At 45.2% G+C, this 24,724-nt stretch overlaps 1 protein-coding gene across 1 annotated transcript in view; it reads right to left on the bottom strand.

The window, feature by feature from the left end:
* Window positions 1-614: 614 nt before the first annotated feature.
* SEMA6A (semaphorin 6A) overlaps window positions 615-24,724 on the bottom strand; it is a 125,550-nt gene continuing 101,440 nt past the window's right edge. Inside the window, exons 18-19 of the mRNA XM_040622557.1 lie at window positions 22,390-22,554; window positions 615-2,675 (exon numbers count right to left, since the gene is read on the bottom strand). Of these exons, the coding sequence (XP_040478491.1) occupies window positions 1,477-2,675; window positions 22,390-22,554 (1,364 nt within the window). The 3' untranslated portion in view covers window positions 615-1,476. The remainder of the gene's footprint in view (window positions 2,676-22,389; window positions 22,555-24,724) is intronic.

Below are 24,724 nucleotides of genomic sequence, written 5' to 3'. Positions count from 1 at the left end.
TAACCATCACCACCACAGCATTCTTCTTCCATCTGCTAGATGCTAATCTTCCAGAGGGCTGGAGTGGGAGGTGGGGGGGAGGGAGGGTCAAATAAATATCTGCATTTATTTCAAAAGGCAGGGGAAAGTTTATCATAACGACAGTTTACAAGTGTACACAACTCAGGGTGTAAGGCACAAATTTACATGTGGAAAAGAGGCTATTCACAGATGTAACCCCACGAAAAACCCGTGTGAGCAAACCATTAATTTATGCAAGGTAGCAGCCAGCATATTAATTAGTTCACGCCTTGAGTGGATTTTCTTTGCTGTCTCACATGCAAGGTGAAATGAGATGGGTATCACAAGCTGGTGCCTTCACAGAAAGTAGGAACCACTGACAAAGCCATGTTGGCAGCAGTGGGATGCGGGATGTGTCATTCTAGAAAGTTCCTCTCCCGGTTGCTTTAGAAGTTAGGATCTGGAAGGACTTTTAAACTAATTAATTTTTTGCATGTTATAGGCCAGAGACCTGACCAGCAAATTAGCTGGTTGATTTAAATAAATATTCCCCTCTCAACGTTTTCCTTTAGCTAGAGATCAGACAGTCCAAACACAAAGCTCAGAATTCCAGCTCCAGCTTATTCACTCAGTGAATTTATTGTAAAAATAAACTCAATTATTCCAGTTAATGGATTTCACGTTAAATAGTTTAACTTTCAAGGGGCTTTCTGAAGAGCTGTTCATAGGATGGTATGTGGAAGAGTCCTTTCCTTAAGGAAAAAAAGGGTGAACAATAAATAAAGAGTTACTTGCGTTAACGGTCACGTTATTTCATTAAAAGAGAAGAGCAGAAATCTATGACATCGTTGCCCAACATGGCATTAATCTGCTAATAACAGAAAGCTGTAACACTGGTGGGCATTTCACAGTATCTGCGCATAGTAAACTTCTGCCATTGTTAAAGTTCTGAGTTAGAATTATCAATGAATTCTTTATTTTTTCGTCTTTTTAATTTTCATGATTTTTAAAAATGTATTTGTGGTTTGCAGGTGGAACGCCCGCCTTGTCTGGCAGCGCCCCGTGCGGTCACGGCAAAACGTTGCAGTCATTGTTCACCTGCCTGTGTGGGTGTGGGTGTGAGTGGGCGCGCGTGCGCAGCCGCGCGCGCATGCGTGTGAAGGTGGGTGGGTGGGTATGTGCTTTTGGCTCATGTTTGTGATGATAATTTAAGTCTCTCGTGAGTCCGACCTGTTGCACGGTGTGAGGGGAGAGTGAAGTCAGAGAATGGAGGTGAGTCCCGCGTCGCAAACCTTCACCAAACCACGTGGCCCCATTTTCCAGAGTCCCCCCTGCGCCCCCGAGGGGGGGACCCAGCGTCCTCCGCTCCGCCGTGGCCATCTTGGTCTGGTGGGTACTCAGGCAGTGGAGGGCCTCGCCGAGCTGGGCGCGCCTGGCCTTTCCTGCTGGTTCGACACCTGACCCCTCCCCCTGGGATTATGTACACGCGTCATTGGGCTTCATGGATGTGGAAAGGGGGGCAAAGGAGGGTTTGGGGGGTACGTCCGGCTTTAGCGAGGGCGTGCGCTTCAGCCCCGACCTCGTCAGCGAGTTGTAGGCGTTGAGGCTGGGCTGCCGCGAAACAGTCACGGCCTGGCCGGAGGGCTGCGCGCCGTGCACCTGGATCGAGTCCACCCTCTGCGGGGCTGGGGGCGGGTTGTCTCCCCGGCCAAAGCTCTGGTTTCTGGACAGGTGGGAGGAATTGGAGCAGTTAGTATTGTTTCTTTTGAGAGTGGTGGCCTGGTGGCTTCTCGTGAGCGAGTTCGTGGGGTAGCTCCTCTTATAGTCAAGGCCGTAGGAGGAGGAGTGGTGCATTTCCAGCCGCTTGCTTAGGCCGTTCTGTGACAGAGAGGCTCCGGGAGGGCCCAGGGAGGCCTCCCGCTGGGGGACTTTGGGGGGCAGGCTGTCCAGGTTCTCCACCAGGTTCACCCCGTGGTTGGGACTCTTGCTGCTGAGATGCTCCTTGATGGTCTTATACTCCAGGGTGGCCGCCTGGTCCTCCAGCGCCATCTGGGCCACCTCGCTCATTTTGGGCTGGTCCACGTACTCGTGCTGGTAGCCCTGCTGCGTGATGGGCAGGACCACCACGCTGGGGATGTGGCTGGGGGAGGCCCGCAGGGGCAGGTCCGTGGGGATCACTGGGGAGCCCATGGGGGGCATGTCCTTGGTGCAGGCATTGATGAGGTTCTGGTTCCTCTCCCACTCGCGGCTGCCGCGGCTGGGCTTCCGCTTCTGCTGCAGCGTCGGGGTGGACTCCGGGGTGGGCAAGGCCGCCAGGTCTAAGTGGTGCTGATCAGCCTTGATGAGCATCTTGGCCGTGTTGCCGGGTGTGGCGAGCTTGCCATTGTGCATGAGTGGCGTGAGGATGGCCTCCGGCTTCGGGTCTTTGGACTGGGTGTCCCCAAAGAGGCCGCTGAGCTTGGTGACGCTGCTCATGGAGCCCCGGCGCGAGTGGGTGAGCTCCTTCTCTTTGCGCTGCACCGCGGACATGTCTTTGCGCCTGTGGTCGCAGACGCAATAGACGATGATGCCGGAGAAGACGGCCCCCATGACAAAAGCCAGAATGACCGCTATGGCCAAGAGGGTGACAGGGACGAGCTGGTCATGGCCTTTGAGGTAACTTTCCCGAATCACTCCTGCAATAGACATCGCATACGGTGTTAAGAAAAGAAAACACACCGTGGGGCTTATTTTTGTTTGGCGTTCACCCCGTTAATTAATAACAGTAATAAGTGACAATAGCACCCCTGCGTAACTTGTCTTGGGGCGCAGCTTGCCAAACATTAACTAATTAATCCTCTCCAAGCCGCCCCCCTCCCCCGCGAAATATGTCAACAGATTTCATTTGTTGCCTTCTTTGTGTTCTGAAAAAGTGCTTGTTCCCCTCTCTCAAGTATATGCTCTTTCTGCTTACTTCGGTCTTTGCAGTATGAGTTTTCATTTCCAGGATTTCTCCCTCCTCCCCCTCCCCTTCATCATTTCTCAGTCTTCCCCTCAGAAAATTGGGGTAACAGAGATACTTGGAGTCTGGGGGGGGGGAGGCAACAATTTTATGCCCATTAAATGAACAAATGGCACAGCGCTCCAGGGTTCCAGGGTCTTCTCTGATGACTTCTTTGTGGGCACCATGGCCTCTATCTGGAGAAAAGCTATGTTTGCATTTCAGGCAACTGGAGGAAGGATCTGGTGTATCATTTATGGTGAAAGAAAATAGCTAAAGCTCACATTACAAATGTTTATGCTGATTTTGTATCATCCTTCCAAAAAAAAAAAAAAAAAACCCACAACTCATGCACACTCAATTTCAGGTAAATATGCTGAATATTTGAACGAAGCTCTTCCCTTACTTGAACTGAAAGAATATTTAGAAAAAAAGACCATTTGGGGCCCTGGAGTGGGTTTGAGAAGTGTCAGGTCTCATTATTATGGCTAGAGTTTGCTGTCACGGTGAGATTCTTCAGCAGAGCTAATCCCTTCAATTTAATAAAAATTATGTGACTACACCCGTCAATAATCTTACAGTACATTAACCGAGATGCTGTGTTTCTGAAGAAAGTTGCCTTCCCTGTTCCTGCTTAATCAGCCACCAAGCTGAGAGACTAATCAAATGCAAACACTGAGGCTTTTATTTTTTAATACCAAGTGAGAATACACATCACAATTGTCAGATCTTAAGTGCTTGATGCGGTAGCTAAAAAATAAAATCTCAAATACCTCAATTCCTGCCTCTGGAGAGTGAAAGAACATGAATACGTTAGAGGCATTGCATGGGCTGAGGAAATGTAAACATTGTTCCTATTATGGAAATGATAGTAAGACAGAAAATGTACCTTCTCTGGTCTCAGGAGACACATTTTTCATCTGCTAAATCAACTCTTTCTGGAATATGTTTAATGTATTTTACTGGCAGATATCACTGGCACAGAATTAGAATGAAATGAAATAAAAACCTCTACCCCTTCCTAAGCCCACAGCATGCAGCCCTTCAACTTGTGCTGAAATGTCACAGCTGAGACCTTGCAGAAATGCAGCTTTGTCATGGGGTCTTTCTGCTAAAATATTTTGATTAGGGAAGCAGTGGTTTTAAAACTCAGAAACCTTTGCCGGTGGAAGAGAACATTCTCTTTCTCTTTTCTTCTAAACATTCCTCCTCCCCTCAGTTGTGACATCACAGTTGGTTGCTGTGGAAATGATTGTCCTGTGACAAAGGATTGTGACTTCAGGGGGAATAAATAGAAGCAGCAAATATCTCTTGAGAAACAAAGATTCTGTGATTAAACAAATGCCCTCGGTAATGAAGGGCAGGGCAGGAGATTCACCCCGGGAAAGAGTGTGTAAGATGGCAAGACCCTGAATAATTTCCACATGTGACACTTCTCAGATATTTCCAGGTTTATCTTCATGAACTTTTAAGGGGTAGAAATGGAGAAGCCAAAAAAAAAAAAAAAAAAAAAAAGGAAATTCGGCTGTAAATCACACCTTTTATAACGTGGAGCTCCCCAAACCGTGAGGTGTCTTGCATTCAAATATGTTTTAATACCTAGTCACCAAGGAACTGTGCTAATGAAAATTTCTTCCTTAAATTTGCATTTCCTTGTTGTAATGCTAAAATAGCAACTGATTTTCTTTGAGTTTTCATTGTGTTTGGGGTTCTATTGAAGATCATTTTTAACCACCTCGTGCAATGGCACAGAAATGTACACCTGTGAATAAAACGAGCTTAATTTCCCTCATTGACTGGGCGAGCTCGGTGGAATCTAACCACAGGGTAGACCTCACCGACTGGGTGTCGGGGGGTACTAGGTAGATTTTTCATGGCGGTGGGCATTTCATGGATCCTCTCCTAGCAATCATATTCACAGGAGCTGTGTCTTCCCAATAAATGCACCTTATAATAATGGGTAGTTATGTACAACTGACTTGGTATTTTATAATCTAAATTGACCTCTTAGTTTAAGAGGAATGGGGAAAGAAAAAGGCTCAAGTAGTCCATTTGTTTCGTTCATTGTTTAACTGGGGAAACTGCAAAAATTTCAAGTTTATTCATGGCTTTTTTACTTATAGCTCTTCTTTCATGTCTGAAGGTCCTTGACTATCTTAATTTCATGGAAACCATTTGCTCTTTCACTGGGTAAAACTTTTTTAGGGGATGACATTTGAATTCAGGTTTTTGGCTGTTAACAAATCAAGTAGGGTGTGCCCTTTGAGAAAAATGGTATCTCAAAGAGCTTCCCCTCACCCCATCTCATTTTGTTATGTAAATAGTGCCCTTAAAGCCTGCATCTCTTCAGTTTTGAGATATCTACCCCGAAGCAGGTGGCCTTCCCTCATCTGCTTGTGCAAATTCAGAAATCCCATGTACAGAGTTAGAAACAGATTCAGAGATAAAGTTGAAAGCACAAGTCAGGAAGATAAGTTATAAGTCATTTTTGGAAAATGCCTTCCAAACTTAAAGCTTTCTGCTTATATCATGAGAAGGGCAAAGGGGCATTCATGGAAACGATTAAATCAACTTTGTGACATTGGTCACTGTGAAGGATTGAACACAGTGGTCTTGTCAGGCGGGGTGGGGGGGGCGGGGGTTGATGGTACAAGCAACACTAGAGATCTCCAAAGGCCTGGGGTCTTAGGCTTCCACTTGCTGTTGGATGAACTTTTGGCCCATCTCTGGGCCTCGGTTTTTTTCATTTGCAAGGGGGGGTTAATACACTTAATGCCTTACCGGGTTCTTGCAAGAATCTTAAAAGTAACGAATAAGAAAGAATTTAAATGTAGTTTGCTGGACAAATCTATAGGTCAAAAGAAGCCACAAAGGAGACATGGTGGGCTAGTAGCTCACCGAGGGCTTAAGAGTAACAGTCACAGTCATTCCGTTTGGTTCCAGTTGGTATGGGTCTCCTGAGGGAGGGGGACAGACCTGTTCTTCCCAGCGCCAAACCTTGTGCTGTCCAAATGTTGCCAAAGGGATATGTTGAGGCAACGTAAGGGAACACGTACCTCTGTCTCAGGACTGCCTCTAGGTCCCGCATTTTGAGATAAGGAAAACAACAAAAGCAGGAAATGTTGAGCAAAACACAGTGATTATAGTTAGACTCCTAGTGGAGTGATAACCCTGCATTCAGCTCCTTGAGGGTGGGGACCATATTTTATATGCATTTATAACCCTCACTGTCACAAGGGCTCCTTAGCTGGGCACTTAATAAATGATTATCAGATAAGTGGTTTTGCAATACATTGTACAGACACTTTTAAATGGCCCTTTAAACTTGGTGGGACATTTTTGCAGTGACCATAACCTTCTGAAGTTGTAGAAACAAATTATATCTCCATCTATAGAACAGAATGTAATCCTACTAACATCCATTAGATGAAAGAAATCTATAAAGGTGCTCAATTTATGTCCAAAATAATAATAAGAGAAACTATTTCAAAAATGAAAAATTCATTTGGGGATAATTCCAAAAGAGATGATGAGGGTTGATGGGTTATTTGTAACAACTGGCTGCTCTGGTGAAATTGAATAATTGAATAATTCGAAATAAACTGCCAAGGGAGCTGGTGGAACATCATTGCTTCGGATGGTGCACGGAAACCCTGGGGAAGTGGAGGGGCTTTTGTAGGGTGGCATACTCCCTCTCTAGGTGGCCCCCCCCCAGGAGACCAATAAGAGTTGGCTTCTCTGTCCTGCGGCATTGAAATGCCTTCCTCTACCAACCTCTGGGCCTTCTGCTCTCGCCAACTGAAAATGGGGCATTATAGTGAAAACAGTATCTGAAACATCCTTTGCATTGATTCATTAGCCACCAGCTATTCCTCACCAGTCAGGAGGCGCTAAATGGTTATTCTTTCCACCTTCCTATTGCAGGAAGCAAGGCACACAACGGCTTAGAGATTTCTCTGAAATCATGCCTTAAATTGGCAGAACTGAGAAAGAATAGAATCTTCACTTTTTTTTTTTTCCCCCTGAGGTGAGAGTTTTCAGATGCTGGAGGGATGCGAGAGGGAGGTCTCAGAGGGACAGTTGGAAGCTGTTTAGAGGCTGAAGCAATGAAAAGATTATGAACAACCCCTCCCCCCAGGCCCTACAAAATGTGATTAACATAAGACCAGTTATACACTGTCAAGTAAGAGGAAGTCCAACACAATTGTGAATTTTCCTATGATGATCATGTGAAGGCATTTTGAAATTTCAAACATCAAATTCTTTATCCTTTTAGAAAAGAGTGAATGGTTTCTGGTATCCCTGCCCTAGGATTGTCTACAGTTGTCTGGTCCGCCTTGGGAAGCCCAGCACCAGGCTCTGGGACAGCATGCCTCAGGAAAGATCTTCTCCTAACTCGGGGTTGGATTGTGATGTTCTTGGTGCTTTCACCCTCATTGTCGCGGCATAACAAGGTTTCAGCTCCTGTCTTTGTGGGGGCCTTCAGCAAACATTTCCTGAGCATGGACCAAAGCGCCGTGCTGGGTGTCGGAGAGACAAGGGGAAGGGGGCACAAACCCTGCCATCCACTAGGAGAGAAGGCCCCACTCACGCATGAATACATCCCGAGTGGGGCAGCATCATGAGATGCGTAGGCTGTCCGCTGAAGAGACCAGTGAGAACCCAGTGTGTGGAGGAAGGAAAGTGAGAGCTGTGTTCATAATGGTGAATGGTCTGACCCCCATCTAGTCTCTCGTGCTGTAGGCACCAGCCACTTGGCTGTACTCTCCCTTGCTTCTGGGCATTCACACAGGCTGGTCCTTGTGCCTGGACTATCCCTGCTCACCCGCCATTCTTCTGACCCTCTCCTTTAGGCCTCAGCTTCAAGGAGGAAGCCTTTTCCAACTTCTTCCGACCAGGTTAGCTCTTCTTCAAGTGCCCCGGAGATCTGTACTTCTCTATCCTAAAATCATCACTCTTAAGTCACTTAATGTTTGTTTTTCTCACCTAGCTTGTTTTAGGAGGGAGATTTTCCCTGAAATTCCCAGGCACACAGGGGCTCAGGAAATATCTGCTGCGTCAGTAGTGGAACACTGCATGGGTTCTTAGAGAAGAAAAGTAAGAGCAAGAGCTAAACGCCATTTAGAAGCAGGCTGTGGAAAGCCTCAGTGACCGAAAAAGATACTTAGAAGCCATGTCCATTTTGGAAGGAAACTTCTTGGTGGATTTACCCGCAGTTTTCAGGGTTGTCTTTCCTGAGAAAGCGGACTTTCAGCTTATTCTACTTGATGTTGAATCCATCATTGAAAAACAGCTGGCTTCAGAGAGTCAGTGCCTTTGCGTCAGAAGCAGAGCTAGTCCACCTACATTTACTTTCACTGTTTTTACAACGAAAACTTTTTTTTCACCTCTACTTATCCCCTGCATCCTACCGAAATAGCTGGGAGACGGCTGTCCTATCAAAGCATGAGACGAGACAGATGCAAACACCGAAAACCAACTGCACCTGTGAAACGCCCTGCCAAGGAAGAGCCCTCCCCACGCCTGCCCGGTGACCTTGCTAAGTACAGGAGCCCCCGGCAGCCAGGACCTCGAAATGGTTAAGTGCGCACTTTCCCCTCTCACCCCTGCTCCCTGGACTGCCTGTTTCGGAGCTGCTGTGATATGATGAATGTGTCTGTCTCCATAGTGAAGTGATTAATAGGCATCTGTGTAGAGCGGACCCGGTGACCACAAAGACAACAAAGCCTCTCTGTGTCCTTTAGGGAAACATGCAGAGGCAAAGAGGAGGATGGACATTTCCTTCACGGCCGAGCCAGAGCGGGTTTCGTGTTGGGTCTGAGAGCTAACAAAGATGGCAGAACACCAAGAAAAGCCCTGGAGTAGGATCCCCTAAAAATAAACTCTTGATTTTCCTTTATAGTAAGACAAGCCTGCAATTTCCTTGAAATCCTCATAACAACTTGGGTGAATGGAATCTAACAACCCAATTTTTCTTGTTTGAAAATCTTATTGCAACAAAATGCCAGGCTCCCAGTCCTGCAAGGCAGTATGAATGAATGAACTAATCACGGGTCAGGCATCATGGCTGCTAACCACAGAGGGCCGGCTGTAATCCCTATTAAGGAGAGAAGAAAACAAATAGGGGAAAAAAAACCCTAACTGGAGACAATTGATCCTCAAAGCCACGCCCCACCCAGTGGAGACGGCAATCCTGAAAATGCTCGGGGAACTCTCTGTGGTTATCTCGGCAGGAAGGAGCCCCCTTCTTGTCTTAGGGCATAACGCGAACCAGATGGTTTAAGAATAAACTGAAGCGCCAGCAGCCATGGAAGTGGGCTCAGAGTTTATAACTCAAACTTTCCTTTTCCTTTTATTCCCCCCGCCCCCGTCAGGCTGAAGATTAGGTGCTGGGAGAGCCATGGTCCTCAAGATGTATCAAGTTAATGACCAAAGTAGAGGCAGCTTCCCTGCTGTGGAATATCCTCAGTTCAGAAGTTATTTTAAAGCTCATGTATTGAACTAGGGCCTACTGTGGTTGTCTGTGGATGAATCCACATCCAGTTCTGTCACCTTTGAAATGGATACTTTTTTTTTTTTTTTTTACTATTGTTGGGATGCCATCACAGGCTGAGAAGGGAGAACGAGCATGAAATTCCTTCTATTTCACATTTTTTAGAAGAGAAATAGCTTAATTTCCCCGTGTGCCAGATCTCTGAGGTTTCACGCTTGGCACTGCCCGTGGAGGGCTACACCATAGCATGGATTGAGGTCTAGATGGGGCATCATGATAATTTTTAAAAGCCATGCCCTGAAATGTTGGTCTGTGGTTGCATGTGTTAGAACTGTCACTGTCTTTGTAAAGGTAATGATTATTTCAATGGGCAAAGTTTTAGCAGAATTTATGTGGTTTACTTTCCTTCTTTTTGAGGTTTTCTTTCTAATAAGACTGGAAATCCAGCATCTAAGCAACTTCTGAAACCAGACAAAGCATTTCTGTTCTTCAACTTTGTAGTCCCATCGTCTTGCTTTGCTCTCTCACAAGGCATCAAAGCTACAAAATGAAGTGGATCGCCCACTAAACTTTCACTAATATTGTGAAATTCAGGGGATTCTTTGAATCATTTGCAGTGCTTTGATTTTTTTTCTCTACAAAGCAAAGATAAATATGAGGACACAGGTCTGTTTGAATACTAAAGCTGCCAACTTGCTGGAAAAGTAGTTCTTGGGATCTGGATTATAGACGAGGCTGGGTGTTACTGGGTAAGAACATAAACCTAGAGGTCATAAAGACCTGGATTTGAGTCTTGGCTTTATAACTACCTAGCTTTGTGACCTTGGGCAAGTCGCTCAGTCTCTGAGCATCAGTACTATTGACTATGAGACAAGTGTTGGAAGGATTTAATAGATCAAATGAATGCATGTAAAGCACCTGGCATCGTGCAGGACGTTTGTTAACGCCCAATTAATAATGTAGTAGAAGGGGCACCTGGGTGGCTCAGTCGGTTAAGCGTCTGCCTCCGGCTAAGGTCGTGATCCCAGGGTCCTGGGATTGAGTCCCGCATCGGGCTCCCTGCTCCACTAGGAGCCTGCTTCTCATTCTGCCTCTGTCTGTCTCTTTCCCTCTGTCTCTCATGAATAAATGAATAAAGTCTTAAAAAAAATAATGTAATAGAAGTATTTCTGGAATTTCTGACAAGTTACCTGCCTTGTACAGGGTCCAAGACAGACTCTTGTAAGGCGACACTTTGGTAGGGTTTGACTGTGTCAGCCAAGAGTAGGAAAGTAAAGATTTAAACATAAAATATTAGAGAATGACCTTAAGTAAGATAACCCACAGCAACTCGCAGAAGGTCTTAAATCATTGCCACTTGGGGTACCTGGGTAGCTCCTTCAGTGAAGCGTCTGCCTTCGGCTCAGGCCCTGGTCTCGGTCCTGGGGTTGAGCCTGTCGGGCTCTCTGCTCAGCGGGGAGTTTGCTTCTCCCACTTCCCCTACTTGTGCTCGCTCTCACATGTGTGCGCACGCGCTCTCTCAATAAATAAATAAATAAATAAAATCTTAAAAAAAATAAAAAAAAAATCGTTGCTGCTCAGCATCAGTGTCACCTGGAACTTGTTAGAAATACAAATCCTTGGGTCCTACCCAGACTTTCTGAATCAGTCTCTGGAGTTGGAGTTCATAAATTTGTGTTTTAACAAGCCCTCCAGATGATTCTTATTTTCACTAAAAGTTGAGAAACCCTGCCCTACATGACATGAATGATAGGGCAGAAAACAAATGGTTAGCTTTAAAAGTCCAGTCTCAGATGCCACCAAGGCAGCGTATAGCCAGACCTTCAAAATGCTTTCTTTTTTTTTTTTTTTTTAAAGATTTTATTTATTTGACAGAGATAGAGACAGCCAGCGAGAGAGGGAACACAAGCAGGGGGAGTGGGAGAGGAAGAAGCAGGCTCACAGCGGAAGAGCCTGATGTGGGGCTCGATCCCATAACGCCGGGATCACGCCCTGAGCCGAAGGCAGACGCTTAACCGCTGTGCCACCCAGGCGCCCCTCAAAATGCTTTCTAATGTAAGTACATGAACACAGTCTTCTTGGTGCTCAGTCTGCATCTTTAGTGGGACTCGGGTATGACAGTTCTTTGCTGCAGTTACGGTTTTCTGACAAAGAATACCAAATGAATGTGATCTTACTGGAAAGGCAAACAAATCCCTAAGACTTTCCCTTGGTACCTGACAGAAGCTTGACATACGGCCTGCAGCACAGTGGCCCTGCTGTCACAGAATCGGCCCAATTTGCCAGAGCCAAAAGCTGTTGGAAAAATGCCTGTGGTTTCTTTCTTTGCCCCAGCATGAAGACACGGAGGGGCCCGTCTGATGCTCCCCATCTCTGTCACAGGGGCCACTGGGGCGTGGTTGGTAATGCAGAGCCCAGATACGGCCTAGGTTGGGTCAGCCCGGTCTGGACGGAGTCCCAGGGACCGAAGAGGCAGCGCCTCTGACTAGAGCAGCCTCCTTGAGAGGCCCGCCCATCGTGTCCCATAACCTTGCAAGCGACTCCACTCAAACAGGGCACAGCCATCGGGCCGCATTCGATAGTGGGTCTGGGCATCTGTCCTCCTCCTCCTGCACGATCCGACAGGAGAGTAAGAAACTCCGAAAGCTGCTTTCATTTTTCTGAATTGAAGGAAGGGCCGGAGCTCGTTCCCCAAATCCAGGTCCTGCTTGAGGATCATAAAGATGCCGAGCCCAGCAGAGCAGTGCACACAGCTTAGTGCTTGCAGACCTGCTGAGTTGAACTGAATCTGCAGATCCACAGAATTATATAAGACATTTTAAGTTACATTTCTGCTGTGTGCTTTTAAATCCTGCAGTGCAAGACCCATCAGCACTTAGGCTATATTTATTGCCTTAACAAATGTCAGATGATTGTGTCCAGTGTTATCTATTATTTACGAATAACAAGAGGCTGTAGGACTGGAAACGACACGCTTTAATATGTCTGAAAGGTTAGGCATAATGCAGTTTGCTGCCCTGTAAATTTCTTGACACTCCTTTCCCTCCTAATAAAGCACTGTCAGTGTGTGACCGGGCTGAACTTGCATTATTTCTGTACAGTTCGTGACTGCCTCTGCCTTCAGTGAAGACATGTAATTGCAGAAACATAGTTAAAAAGAAGGCATCCTTTTAAAGTTAGGAAATTTAAAAGTAATTGGAGTGGGAAATTCCTATTATCCCATTAAAAAATGAATCTCTTTCCGAAGATAGTTCTCAGGCTGTAGGCTTACGAGAGCTTAAGAAATATTAATTAAAGATGGCAAACCTTCACCCTGCCCGTAATTAGCTTTCCGACACCGATTAAGATCCTGTCTATATCCTGTCTCGCTATATTTGAGTGTAGCCGTCTACTTCTCACTAGTTTACTTCAGGGCCTGTGATTGAAGGTGCTGGGAGATTTACAGGTGATGGAGTTCGTGTGGGTCTCTTCCGGCCTGCAGCGTGGCCCATACGATTCGAGGGACTTTATTACCCGCGCGGCCTGTATCTCCCTGGCATTGGCACGTGAATATAGCTTCTCCGTCCTCTCTAGGGTAAGGACGTGAACTGTGTATTCTGAGCAACACTTGCAGCTTTCGAGGCCGTGCTCACGTATAATGTCAAGAAAAGAGAAGCCGTCCTCAGGAAATTTCCCAGTTCCCACTCTTTGGCCCTTATTAGGCTACTTTGTCTATGGAACAGTAGGGTTTGCAAAGTGAACCTTGTAACAAGCTTTTTTTTTTTTTAAACTCCAGGAAATGAGGCTATCAGAAAGAAAGCTTTGAGATACAGCTAATATTATTTTTCCATTATTATGCATGATCCAAAATACAAATCGACTCTTTGCAATTTTATTGTTAGGACAAAACAAATTTTAGAGGAACACGGTGCCGTCGAACCAATTAAAGAGCAAATTTTTAACTACTCCAGATGTTCAGTTAATAAGATCATGCCTAACCTGGTCCCTGTAGTCCTTGAAAGTTCCATTAAGCTGTCAGAAAACTTTGTCATTGTGTGTGTTTTTGTGCAGAAGATAGGAGAGAATGGAAAAAAAAGACTGGGGGGAAAGGGCGGGGGGTGTGTGAAATGAATTCATGTCAAGGGTGGTGTGGCTTGAAAAAGTGGCTACAGATGAAAGGTAAGAGGCTCCTCTAGAACATGACTGGCTTTTTAAAATACCCTAAGGTTTAAGGTGCTGATTTTAGAAGAAAAAACTGAAGTCTCCATAATCATAATTTCATCCCTTCATGTTTTCTTTCTTTCTTTCTTTTTTTTTTTTTTTAGAAAACGGATGTTAGGTGAAGAAAAGGGTTTTAGTTGGTATCTCTCGAAAAGAAACTTTAACTATTGGTGTGCCAATGCAGGCAGGCAGAGAAATGAAACAGCTTCCTACGTGGCTGACATTTACCTTTTTTTTTTTCATCTACCCTTTCCACAATAATCTCATCAAGACCTTCGATAAATTCAACAAGTTGTCAGGAGGATACAAAATTAATTAGATCAAATCTACCTCTCTGCCCTCATGGCCGAAAGAACAATCACAGCCTGCCACATGGGCCGCTCAGTTCGCGCCCTCCTCCCTGAGCCCGCGCTTGCATCATCTGTCGGAAAGCCCGGCACCCGCCCTGCCTGCAAGACCGCTTTCCTGGCGGTTCAGATAGATTCCTCTTCTGGTAGGTGACAGGGAAACACTAATCTCGTAAAAATCAGTGGTGGCACCCTGGATGATATTCGTTTCTTTCTCAGGCTCCCCCGATTTCCGAGTCTGATCTGGATGAAACTCTGTGCCACGCAGCCCAGTGTTTTAACTAGAGAGACAGAGAAGCCCAAATTTGGAGTTCAGCTGGCTTGGAGCTGTACCTAGGCTAGAGCTCGTAGCTTGGCAAGGAACATCTACCAGGGAAATGCCAGGGAGGTGTAGAAACAGACACTTTAGATCCAAAACAGATGTAAAGTTCCATTTCCCAAACTTTATATATGTAACTAATAACCTAATATTATTAAATGATCCATTTATTACATGTCTGTCATCCTCTTGATCTCCGTCTTTCGCTTCCTCCTACGCTCCTTTCATCCCCTTTTCCCACCCATCCACTTTGCTGTCCCCCACTGCCCACAGCTACAGCCCAAAGCCCTTAGCATAACTTGGAAGGCTCCAGACTACCATTTCAATCTCAGGTCCTGTTGTGGCCCTCCAAATATTCCATCACTTTAGTCACCTCACACTGTGTCTTACACTCAGTACTTTCCTAGCTTCATGTCTCGGTCATGTCATGTGACTTATTTAGCTTGGAATGGCCTTCTTCCCCTTTTACCCTTCAGTACTTTGCAAGGCCTTTCCCTCAGATCCCAGCTTGGATCTGAGCTGTTGTCTCCCTTCCTCCTGTCTCAGAGCTCCACTGGACCCTCTTTCCTCTACTTCTCTTACTCTCAGATTTCACTCTGCCGCGGTGGCTAGCCAGGAGGCACTAGGGTGAACTGTATGTACCCCCTGTGAACTTGATTTCCTTGACTTGAGGACTTATATGGAATTCAGATCAGTATCCACTGTAATACTCAGTTTATAGATAGCACCTTTTGGCTGTGTTTGTTGAAAGTGAGGATGCCGTTTTGCCTTTCTTTGAGCTGAGGTTATTGTCACCATTATTAAACATATTTTCTAGTGCTTTCTGTATTCCAGTTAATCTCCTTCAAAGCCATGGAAATGGGAAAGGGAAAAAAAAGGACAGCTGTATAATTAAAGAAGAAAAAAAAATACTACGTTAACATAACAATTGATAAAAACGTGATGTTAAATAAAATTAAAAAGAACCAATAGTTTTAACCATGCCCGTGTTTTAGGAACAGTTTGATTTCTGAGCCTTTCTCACTTAAAAGTAGGATTTGAGGGGTGCCGGGGTGGCTCAGTCGGTTAAGCCTCTGACTCTTGGTTTCGGCTCAGGTCTGATCTCAGGGCTGTGAGATCAAGCCTCCTTGGGCTCCGCGCTCAGCAGACAGTCTGCTTGTCCCTTTCCCTCTGCTCTTCCCACTCCTGTGCTCGCTCTCTCTAAAATAAATTTTTAAAAGGTGGCATTTGAAAGTCTGCATTCAGTGATAATCTTTTAAATCACTCTATCACATTTCAAATGCATGTATAACTTTTGGTGATAATTCTCTGATATATTTTTTCACAGAATGAAGTTTTTACTTTAATTCCTCATATACGGGTTATTCTAGAGTTTTCTAAGAGTTAAAGGATAGATGTAATCTGGAGATTAGATTTTATGTACTCACTGAATGAATTATCAACAGTCTCTTCCAGTAGGATTGCCAGGTAGCAAGTATGCGGAATATCTGGTTAAGTTTCAAGTGGAATAATATCTTAGTATAAATATGTCTCATGCAATCTGTGGGACATACTTACACTATAAAGTATTCATGGCTTATGTAAAAATCAAATTTAACTAGGAATTCTATATTTAATCTAGGAACCTTACTCTGCTACCCCTAAATAATGTGCATCTAATGATTCCCACAAATATTCGTTGGACCCGTCTACACTTTGGAGATTAAAATAACAGAGAGTAACAAAGATGATATTAAACCTTTATGGGGCCAGTATAGCATAATTTACAAGTTAAAATACTAATGGACTAAATTTCAAGAATTGTACCTTATTTTTCATTAGCAGCAGCAGTAGCAACTTCACATTTTGTGCACTTAAAGGATAGCTTTCCTCTAACCCTCAGAACAGAAGTAAGTGAACTTTAATTCAGGATGGTTCTTGGAACAATAGCAGTCATTCCCTGTCTCTTTAGTGGGCCGAGGCTCTGCGCATGCCCATGCCCACGTGCTCCAGTCAGGTGTGGACTGTGGGGTGGAAGGTGGAGCCTCTTGCCCCGCCCATGGGCAGTCTTCCCCACCAGACCGAGCCCTTTTCTCTGAATTCTCCAAGACTGTCCTACTATCACATTTAAAAATGGCTGTGATACTATAGGTTTTACTAATAAAAGCTATGCATATTATCAAGGGTTTCGTCCTTTTGAAACAAAGTTAAGGCTGTTCAAAAAAAGCCCCAGTTTAGGGGCGCCTGGGTGGCACAGCGGTTAAGCGTCTGCCTTCGGCTCAGGGTGTGATCCCGGCGTTACAGGATCGAGCCCCACATCAGGCTCTTCCACTGTGAGCCTGCTTCTTCCTCTCCCACTCCCCCTGCTTGTGTTCCCTCTCTCACTGGCTGTCTCTATCTCTGTCGAATAAATAAATAAAATCTTTAAAAAAAAAAAAAAAACATTTCCACAAAACCTTATTAAAGTATGAATTCTGCACCAAACATACCTCGCTCTCTCCCCCCTCCTCCTCCCTGTCCAGTGGCATGTGATGGCCGCAACATTGGTGCTGAAGGGAAGAGCTAAAGAAAAGGGTCTGAGAAACCGTCTTCCAAGGGCTGTGTCCTTGACATCAGCTAAGCTGTCTTGAGTTGTCCAATACCCTTTTCTAGAGTCTGCTGTGTACATTTTTGCCTTGTTCCTGCAGGCAGTGATGGTCGGAAAGGCTGCACTTTCTCAAATATGTGTGTTCCGTCTGTCTGGTGGTTTGCTATTTCTTGGATAGGAACCATGTCTATCTCTAGTGTAGCCTCTAACTCCTTATTGGCATCCCATACTGTGCTGTGGAGCCAGTAATAAATTTTGCTTGAGACGCCTCAGAAAACATTTTTGTTATGGTAATGTTACTGAGGAAATGGCAGAGAAAATCTGGCCCAAGTGTAGGAGTCAAGAGAAGAAGAGGAGCTTGTTTTTCTTCCTTTACTATGGTCATCACTAATAATTTTCTCTGTATGTAAGATCACCTACATGAGACTTGACTCTTCCCATTGAGAGAATCGGGGCACTTTAAAATCCCCAATCCGTTAGATTTTAAGCATTCAGAGGCTGTTAAAATGCTAGAGCCATCGGGGCCAGGCTCGGTGATCTACACTGCTCACCCAAGATGGGATTTCTTAGCTTGTTAATGAGGGAAGCCTGGCTATGAGGGTTTGAGACTCAGAATAGGTAGAGTTTGAATGGGAACAAAGGGAGAAAGGGATCAAGCGTAGGTTACTGCCAGGTCAGGGAACACAGTGTATCACGAGTCCGCACCGATAACGGAACAGGAGACAGACAGCAGAAATGCCGAAGGTCCACTTTCCCTCCACCACAAGTTGGGGAATCACTAGCTACAGGTATCTTTGGCTGCTCACAGCTGGTCTGGAGAAGAATCTCACCAGATGCTTAACAAGACTAGAATGAGTAATTTCCTTTCAGTCTAAGACCATTTCACTCTCAGCTCCTACTTGACCAAACTTCTCATCCCCAGTCACAGAGCTCAGTAGCTGGAAGAGAGATCACAAGAGCACTAGATCATATCATTGCAACACGCAGAGCCTGGCCCACAGAAGCATGGCAGTTGTAAATCTTATTCTTCCAAATGCCAGAAGCCATGTTTTGGTAGTAGTTGAATCCTTACTGGACTCCTGTAATTGCTCGAGGCCAGAGTTTCCCAAACTTCAGTCATTCAACTACCAATACTACAGTTTTAGTGATACCAATGAGTCTTACCTACCATATTGCTTGGTAATTTTATCCCCCTGTACTTCCTCCCTTCACATTTACTTAGTATTCTATTTAAATTACCTTTAAAATGTATTTCGGGTAGAAACTTCGTCATTATCGTAAATGGGGGAAAAAGTGTCACTTTTCCTAGATAGAAGGTAACCATAAAAAAATGACCGAAAGCAAAACCGCTTTAATTTCCAGCTAGCTCCAGCTGCACAGCAAAGCCCCCAGTCTAAAGCCTGTTTATCCTTGTCAAAGTGGGAGAGTAGCAAGTTCAGGGAGTTGTTAACCATAAAGCACCAGACCGAGACTTTTCCTTTGACATCACCAAGAAGACTGAAAGAGAACTGAAAAGGGCATGACCTTCCAGCACAGGATTCAGGATTCTTAAAGGCTGTGATGTCCTGAGCCATCTAAATCCCCTCCTGTAAGGAGCCACCTGTCCTACTGGTAGGCCCTGCTGCTGTAGGCTATGCCGTGTCTGAGGAATCGATGATAAACTCTGTGATCTAGAGAATTGTTCAGGATTGTTTATGAAGTATGGACAACATACTCATCACCATACTTGACAGACCTTATGAATCTTACTGCATATTATTTCCCAAAGTAAAAATTGCTTACACAAATAGCTTGTACATTGATTAAAATATATGCAACATTTACTGTATGTTTTAGTTTAAATTATTCATTTGTTCTCTAATTTAAATTCTGTTTCTACATCTTTTTCTTGTCGGCAATGAGTACATCCTCTTGACTAAATGTAATTGATAGTATCTCACTTTAAAGATTTCCCAAAATATATAAGCTTACCATAGCGCTGGCATTTCCAATCAAATGGGAACATCTTTGTATATATTGAGTATTTTATCTGTTTTCTGACAGCTCACAAGAACTCTGTAAAGTCTGAAGTAGGGGATTTTCTTCTGCTCTGATTTATTGTGTCCTAACAGCAGTGGTCAGCATTTACATTTTATATTTATGCTGCCCAGCTCTCTCGGCAGATCAGTACACGGCTAATTTCCTCACATATCTTGCAGTCTTCTTGGAAATCAGGTTTTATGGTATTATTACTTTTGGTCAGAAACAAGAGGCACAAGAGTGGCTATTAATTTTCAGTATTGCTTAACCTAAGAAAGAAAGCTCTTATTTCTTCTGCTGTGGGGAAGGGAGGTGGGGGGAGACAAGCCAGATCTAAAAATAAAGTGGATTTTCTTTCTTATTCATATGTAATTAGGGCCCCTTTGTAACTACTCATTACCACCTCAATAGTTATAGGATGAATAAATAATATATATTTTTAAATGTGGCAAAACCAAGAAAGAAGTAGCCAAGGCTGCATCCAATTTATCAACTTGGTGATTAGAGGGCTGGCTCTAGAGGCTCCAGACATCTAGGGACCGACCCAGAGATAAAACAGAGCAGTTGGCTGTGTTTTTACTAATGAATCTAGGGCTTGAAAGATATCAGGCAATTTTAAAGAAAAGCAGCAAGGACAAGAGACATTAGACAAGGCCAGTAGGGTAATGAAGGGCAAGGCCAGTTACTGAGAGAGAAAATTACTTCATTTTCGGTGATAATGCTTCTGCGAGCCTTACAGGCCTCTTCTCACGCTTTGTTAGTATGACTGTATATGTACATACAGCATCAGAATGCTACTCACAGTGTAGAAGGAAAGAGCCTTGGAACATTCCACAGAAGGGCAGAGGGCTTGGGTCTATTATTTGGAAAGGGGGAGGCTGAGAACAATGGTAGCAGAAGGGGGTTAGATTGCAAGGTGAGGATTGGTGCTTTGACAGAATGTGAGGAACGCACAGGATTAAATCGAGACGAAAGACACAGCAAGGAAAAGAAAGAAAAAGGCAAGCAAACATACTCTGGAAATGCAGGATCGTTTGGAGGATGACGTGGGACAGAGAGTTGGGCCCAGCCCAGTGGCGGTCAGCAAATCTGCAGGGCAGAGCTGTGGGCTCCTCAGCTCACTGGCCTCTTATTCGGCAGCCAAAATAAGAAAAAAGGCATGGGGCACTTGACTCCTCCTCAGCAAGCTGGTGAGCGGGACACATTTTCTGCTTAGTGGGGAAATGTGTGATATTTTAGAAACAATTCCAGAGTATATTTAGCTCCTAAAGCTGGGGCACACAAATGTCACATTCCCATGAGACAGTCGACCCAGTGAAAAGAGCACCCGCCAGAGGCCCTCGCAAAACCCATGAAACTCTCGCATCCCAGGAGATGCTGCGCAGACGGATGTGACATCATTAAGGCACCCACATCAGGAAATGAAAAGAAGCGAGGAGATCAGATTGGGCTAAGTTAAGGGACGTCATCATGGGTCAGAAAAGAAACAAGACTTTTCCAACGGAATAACGCCATCACCAAGTCATACCACACAGTGCTCAGCAAAACAGAACGGAAGTTGAAAATAAATCATGAACATGAAACAGAAAAACAATTCAGAGCAAAATGGAAATTAAAATCATAAAAATCATGGCAAAAGGAACATTAAGCTACAACTTTTTTTTGGAAAAATTTTTCTGCGTCACAACCCATTGTCATTGCCCCATCAAATACATAATCAATTGTCAAAAACCAAACTCGAATTTGACAGGGCAAGGCAAGGAGTGAATAGCACAGGAACAGTGATCATGTTAAACACCCATGCGATCACCTCTGCCACCATTGTTTGACAATTTGTAGACTGCTTCCAGCTTTGTCAATATTCATAATAAGACCCAAGAGAACGAACAATGCCGAATTTTAAAATGATCTGTCAAAGTGTTAATTGGACTCTTTGATAACCTCCATCCCTTGGGGGAGTTAACAACTGGAGAAGATTCATGCCACCCGTCTCCGTGAAGTGAAGAGAAAATGATTGTAACCAACAGCTAGCGATCTGGTTGACATATTTAATGCTTTACGGGAACGGCTGTTTGGTTTTTCAGAAAAGTCACAGTGGGCAAACACCAAGTGATTTCACGGAGCCGTCTCTTCTTGAGAACTCGGCCAAGACCAACACATCTGCGGTCTGGAGCCACACATAACAAATAATGGCACATGGTAGGGCTTGTGGCTTGCGGTCACAGTGGTGTCGCATCACCCATGCGCCTGGCGCGCTCTCGCAATGGTAAGAGCAGGGATGCCTCCAGCTTCAGGAGACTGCCGAGGCAGAAGCCACTCTTTAAGATTGGGGGCAGGGAATGTGACTCAGAAGTTCCAGAGGAATAAGAAAATTGATTTTCGAGGGGACACACTCTGGAACAAGTCACAAGGGTTACACCTTCGCACTGCGGCTTGGCCCATACGGCCGTGGAGGTGGGTCACAAAAAGGGGTGAGAATCTCGCATGTGGGTCTGCCTGGCAAACAGCCTCTCACAGTAAAGATGGCAATCCGTACATGGAAAACCCCGAGGGGGGGATGTGACAGAGACCGGCCTCCAAGGGTCACGGTGGCTGGTCTGCCCTCGAGACTCAAACCCCCGCTTGGATGAAACCCTTGAAAACATATAGAAGTGAACAATTCTGAATGAGGGGAAACAGCTCTCAACATAACTGGGCTTTTCAGCCTCTGATTTACAAGCCTGTTTTTTGGACAAGTAAAGGCCTCTTTGGTTGCAGCTGCAACTAACGTAGGATGTGTTACCAGAAGCAGCCACTGGCGAGAAAAGAGAGGACATTTCCTGTCTCTAGTTGAGCAAAGAAAGCAGGGGAGAATTTAGGACAGTTCACAGTAGAGTCCCTTTCATTGAGCGCAGCTTCCTTTCCGTTTTAAATGCATAGCAATTCTGCTTGATTAAATAACATATTTTTGTTTTAGCTGTTGTCCTCAAAGGGCAGTTACAGTACCTCACAGGACCACAGCTCTATTCACATTCAGCACCACGCGTGAGTGAGGGATGCTACCAGCCGGAAAAGACTCTGCCCTGCTATTTCTCCATTCACGCGGTAAACGGGCCTTTGCTTGGATTACGCGCATGCCAAGGCCGGCACTGCCTCCCATCCCGTTAGGCAATGGGGAAAGAGGACCCCGAGTCACAGGGTGAGCTCAGAGGAGTGGAGCGGGATCTGCTTTGGGCCAAGCCGCACCTCTTTTGGATGGAGGGAGCTTAGAGGATGTGTTATTTGTTTTGTGTGGTTTCTCCTTGATCGGGGACTGATTTAGGATCGAGCCGAGCACAGAGGATTGGATTGCAGTCTTTTTTGAGAAGCTTTCAATCAGAGTGTGTTGGAGGTTCCTTAAACATTGCGAGCTGGAAGCAGTTACACAGTCCTCCTCACTTTTCCCTCCCTCTCCCCCCAGAGGAAGAGGCATTTCCAAGGCCTTACCCTTCTTGTCTTGGTGATTACGGGAAGACACCGCCCCCAAAGAGTCTGTGCTGTCAGGTGAATGGAGCAGGTCCTTCCAGTCCGGCATTCCTGCCCTAGACTCATACCCCTCCTGAGCCGCGGCATCTGACGTGGTGGTGCTGGGCAAGAGGGAACTGGAGTGCCCTGTTTTCATCACAAATACAGTTAGGGAACACATCGCTGGAGACCCCTGCATTCCATCTCTGCTCAGAGGCCCGGAGGGGGACACCCAAGCTGGCTGTAGGACTGAAAGGAGATTGCCCTAGAAATAACAGGCTTGGGGGTTGGGGTTCCACAGAAGACTCCCTGCCCTTGCAGTTAGAAGGTGAGGGGCCAGATCCTGTCTCTGCTGCTTGCTGGGTGAGCCTGGGAGATTCACTTAATCTCTCTGGGCATTGATTTTCCTTGTGCACAAAATGGGGAGAGGATAAAGTGACGTCGTGGTGGAAGTACCCAGCAGTGTCCTGACACCCATGCTCAAGCAATACCGGGGTCCTTCTTTGGTATTCCCGTAACACCACTAAAGGCAGGATGTGGCCACCCTGGGGGACACAATTTGGAACTGATGGGGCAGGTTGATGGTAGTGAATGAGCCTCTCGCCTGTTAGAAACAACTCAGCAGTACTGAGCCCTTCCCACCGAGCTTTTCTCACGGAGGGTGTGTCTGGTTTTCAGCTTCAACTCAACCTTGCAGGTTCCCCATTGCTAACAGAAGTGATGGCTCTCTGAAGGGAGCTGCTCCCACTACCGCTTCCCTGGAACGGCAGCCTCAAGCGCCCCATGTTGCCATGGCTATGCCTTCTGTGTCTTGGTCCAGCAAAGTCCCTTGCCTGGTTTCTTGACTCATACTTGGGAGAGGCTGTTCTTGAGGCCACACACTGACTGACATGACTCAGATTAGAAAGGGTAGCTTTTTGAGATCCAGAGGAGCCTACCAGAGGATGACATCAGGAAAAGAATGGCCAGGTTTGGAGTTATGGCAGAAACTCTGGATTCTTCCTGTGAACACGTTGCTAAGCTTTCCTGCCGTCATCCCACAAGGTTAAATACAGGTCGCACCAGGTGTTTTGATGTAAACTGTCACAGTGATTTAAAGGAAGCCCCACTACCTGTTCTCTCCGGTAGAAATAAAATTTAACTTCTCTGTGATTCTCGAATAGAGTCTTTGGCTCATTAAAGCCTCTTAGCTATAGCAACCTCTTGAACACTGTTTGAAAGGACATCAAGGCATTACTGTGAATGTGGAATCAGTGCCTCTGGTAGAAAGGAGGACAGATTCACAAGTGGTCCCAACCTTGGGCTGTGATCACCAGCGTACGTGATAAATATGATACTGGTGACCAGAAAGAAAGATCACAGTGACCGATGTACCGCATTCCTCTTTATGACAGTTATTATAATAAGGTGGATCCCAGGAGATTCCAGGACTGCACATAACAGACAACCGATGCAAAGACGACCAAGGGGAAGCACAAACAAGCCAAGTGGCTCACCTAAACTCTAGTGATTTCTGTGGAAGCAACACTCTTACATGCCACCACAGCACTTGGGTGACATTTAAGACACCTCTTTCTATGTAGAGTGTGTTCGCCTCCACACAGCTTCAAACATTGGCTTTGGTGCACATAGTCTGGTTTATATCCAGCTGTTAGGAACATGGTCATTTACGGCTCGAGAATGCTTGCATCTAGACTGTCTGTGTTTTCATTGCTAGGTTTCACAGCTCATCTCTTAATACTGATCAGAAAACAGTAGTAGCGAAATTAAGCCGGACTTGGAAATGCAATTCTGCATTCTCTTCCTTCTTTTTTTTTTGCTTATATCACAGTCTGAAACAGAACCTCTGTTTCCTTCTCTTGAATTCTACACTGCTCTTATGCGATATATGGTCAGCCTAACAGTGAATTCAGCACCCAGCCTAGGCAATTAGAAATCGCTTCATAGGGAGTTAGAAACGGGGGAGAAGGAAAAAAACAAAACCTTTTTCTCCAAGTAGCAAGAATTTCTTTTACCTGAATTGATATGCATTTTGAGTACTTTCAATTTAACTGTGTTCAAGGGGCAATTTTATGGTAATGCCGTAAGTATGGTTGAGGGAGAACATTTCTTAATACGGTAGTCTAGGGGAAATATATGCCTAGGGGACACATTCTCCGTCGAAAGATTTCCTGGACCATATGCTGCAAATACATGGAAAACTCATTGGTAATGGAAAGCTATGGCTATGAGAGGAAATTAATGTGGACCAGATGGTAGTTAGGTAGGAAAATGCTTTACGCAAATGTGAGAAATCAGCTCCTTCCTATTGCTGAAC

Source organism: Ursus maritimus, unplaced genomic scaffold (genome assembly GCF_017311325.1).
Source record: "Ursus maritimus isolate PB19 unplaced genomic scaffold, ASM1731132v1 scaffold_5, whole genome shotgun sequence".
In the NCBI taxonomy this organism is placed as follows: domain Eukaryota; kingdom Metazoa; phylum Chordata; class Mammalia; order Carnivora; family Ursidae; genus Ursus; species Ursus maritimus.
This window is presented reverse-complemented; position numbering and strand designations above follow the sequence as displayed.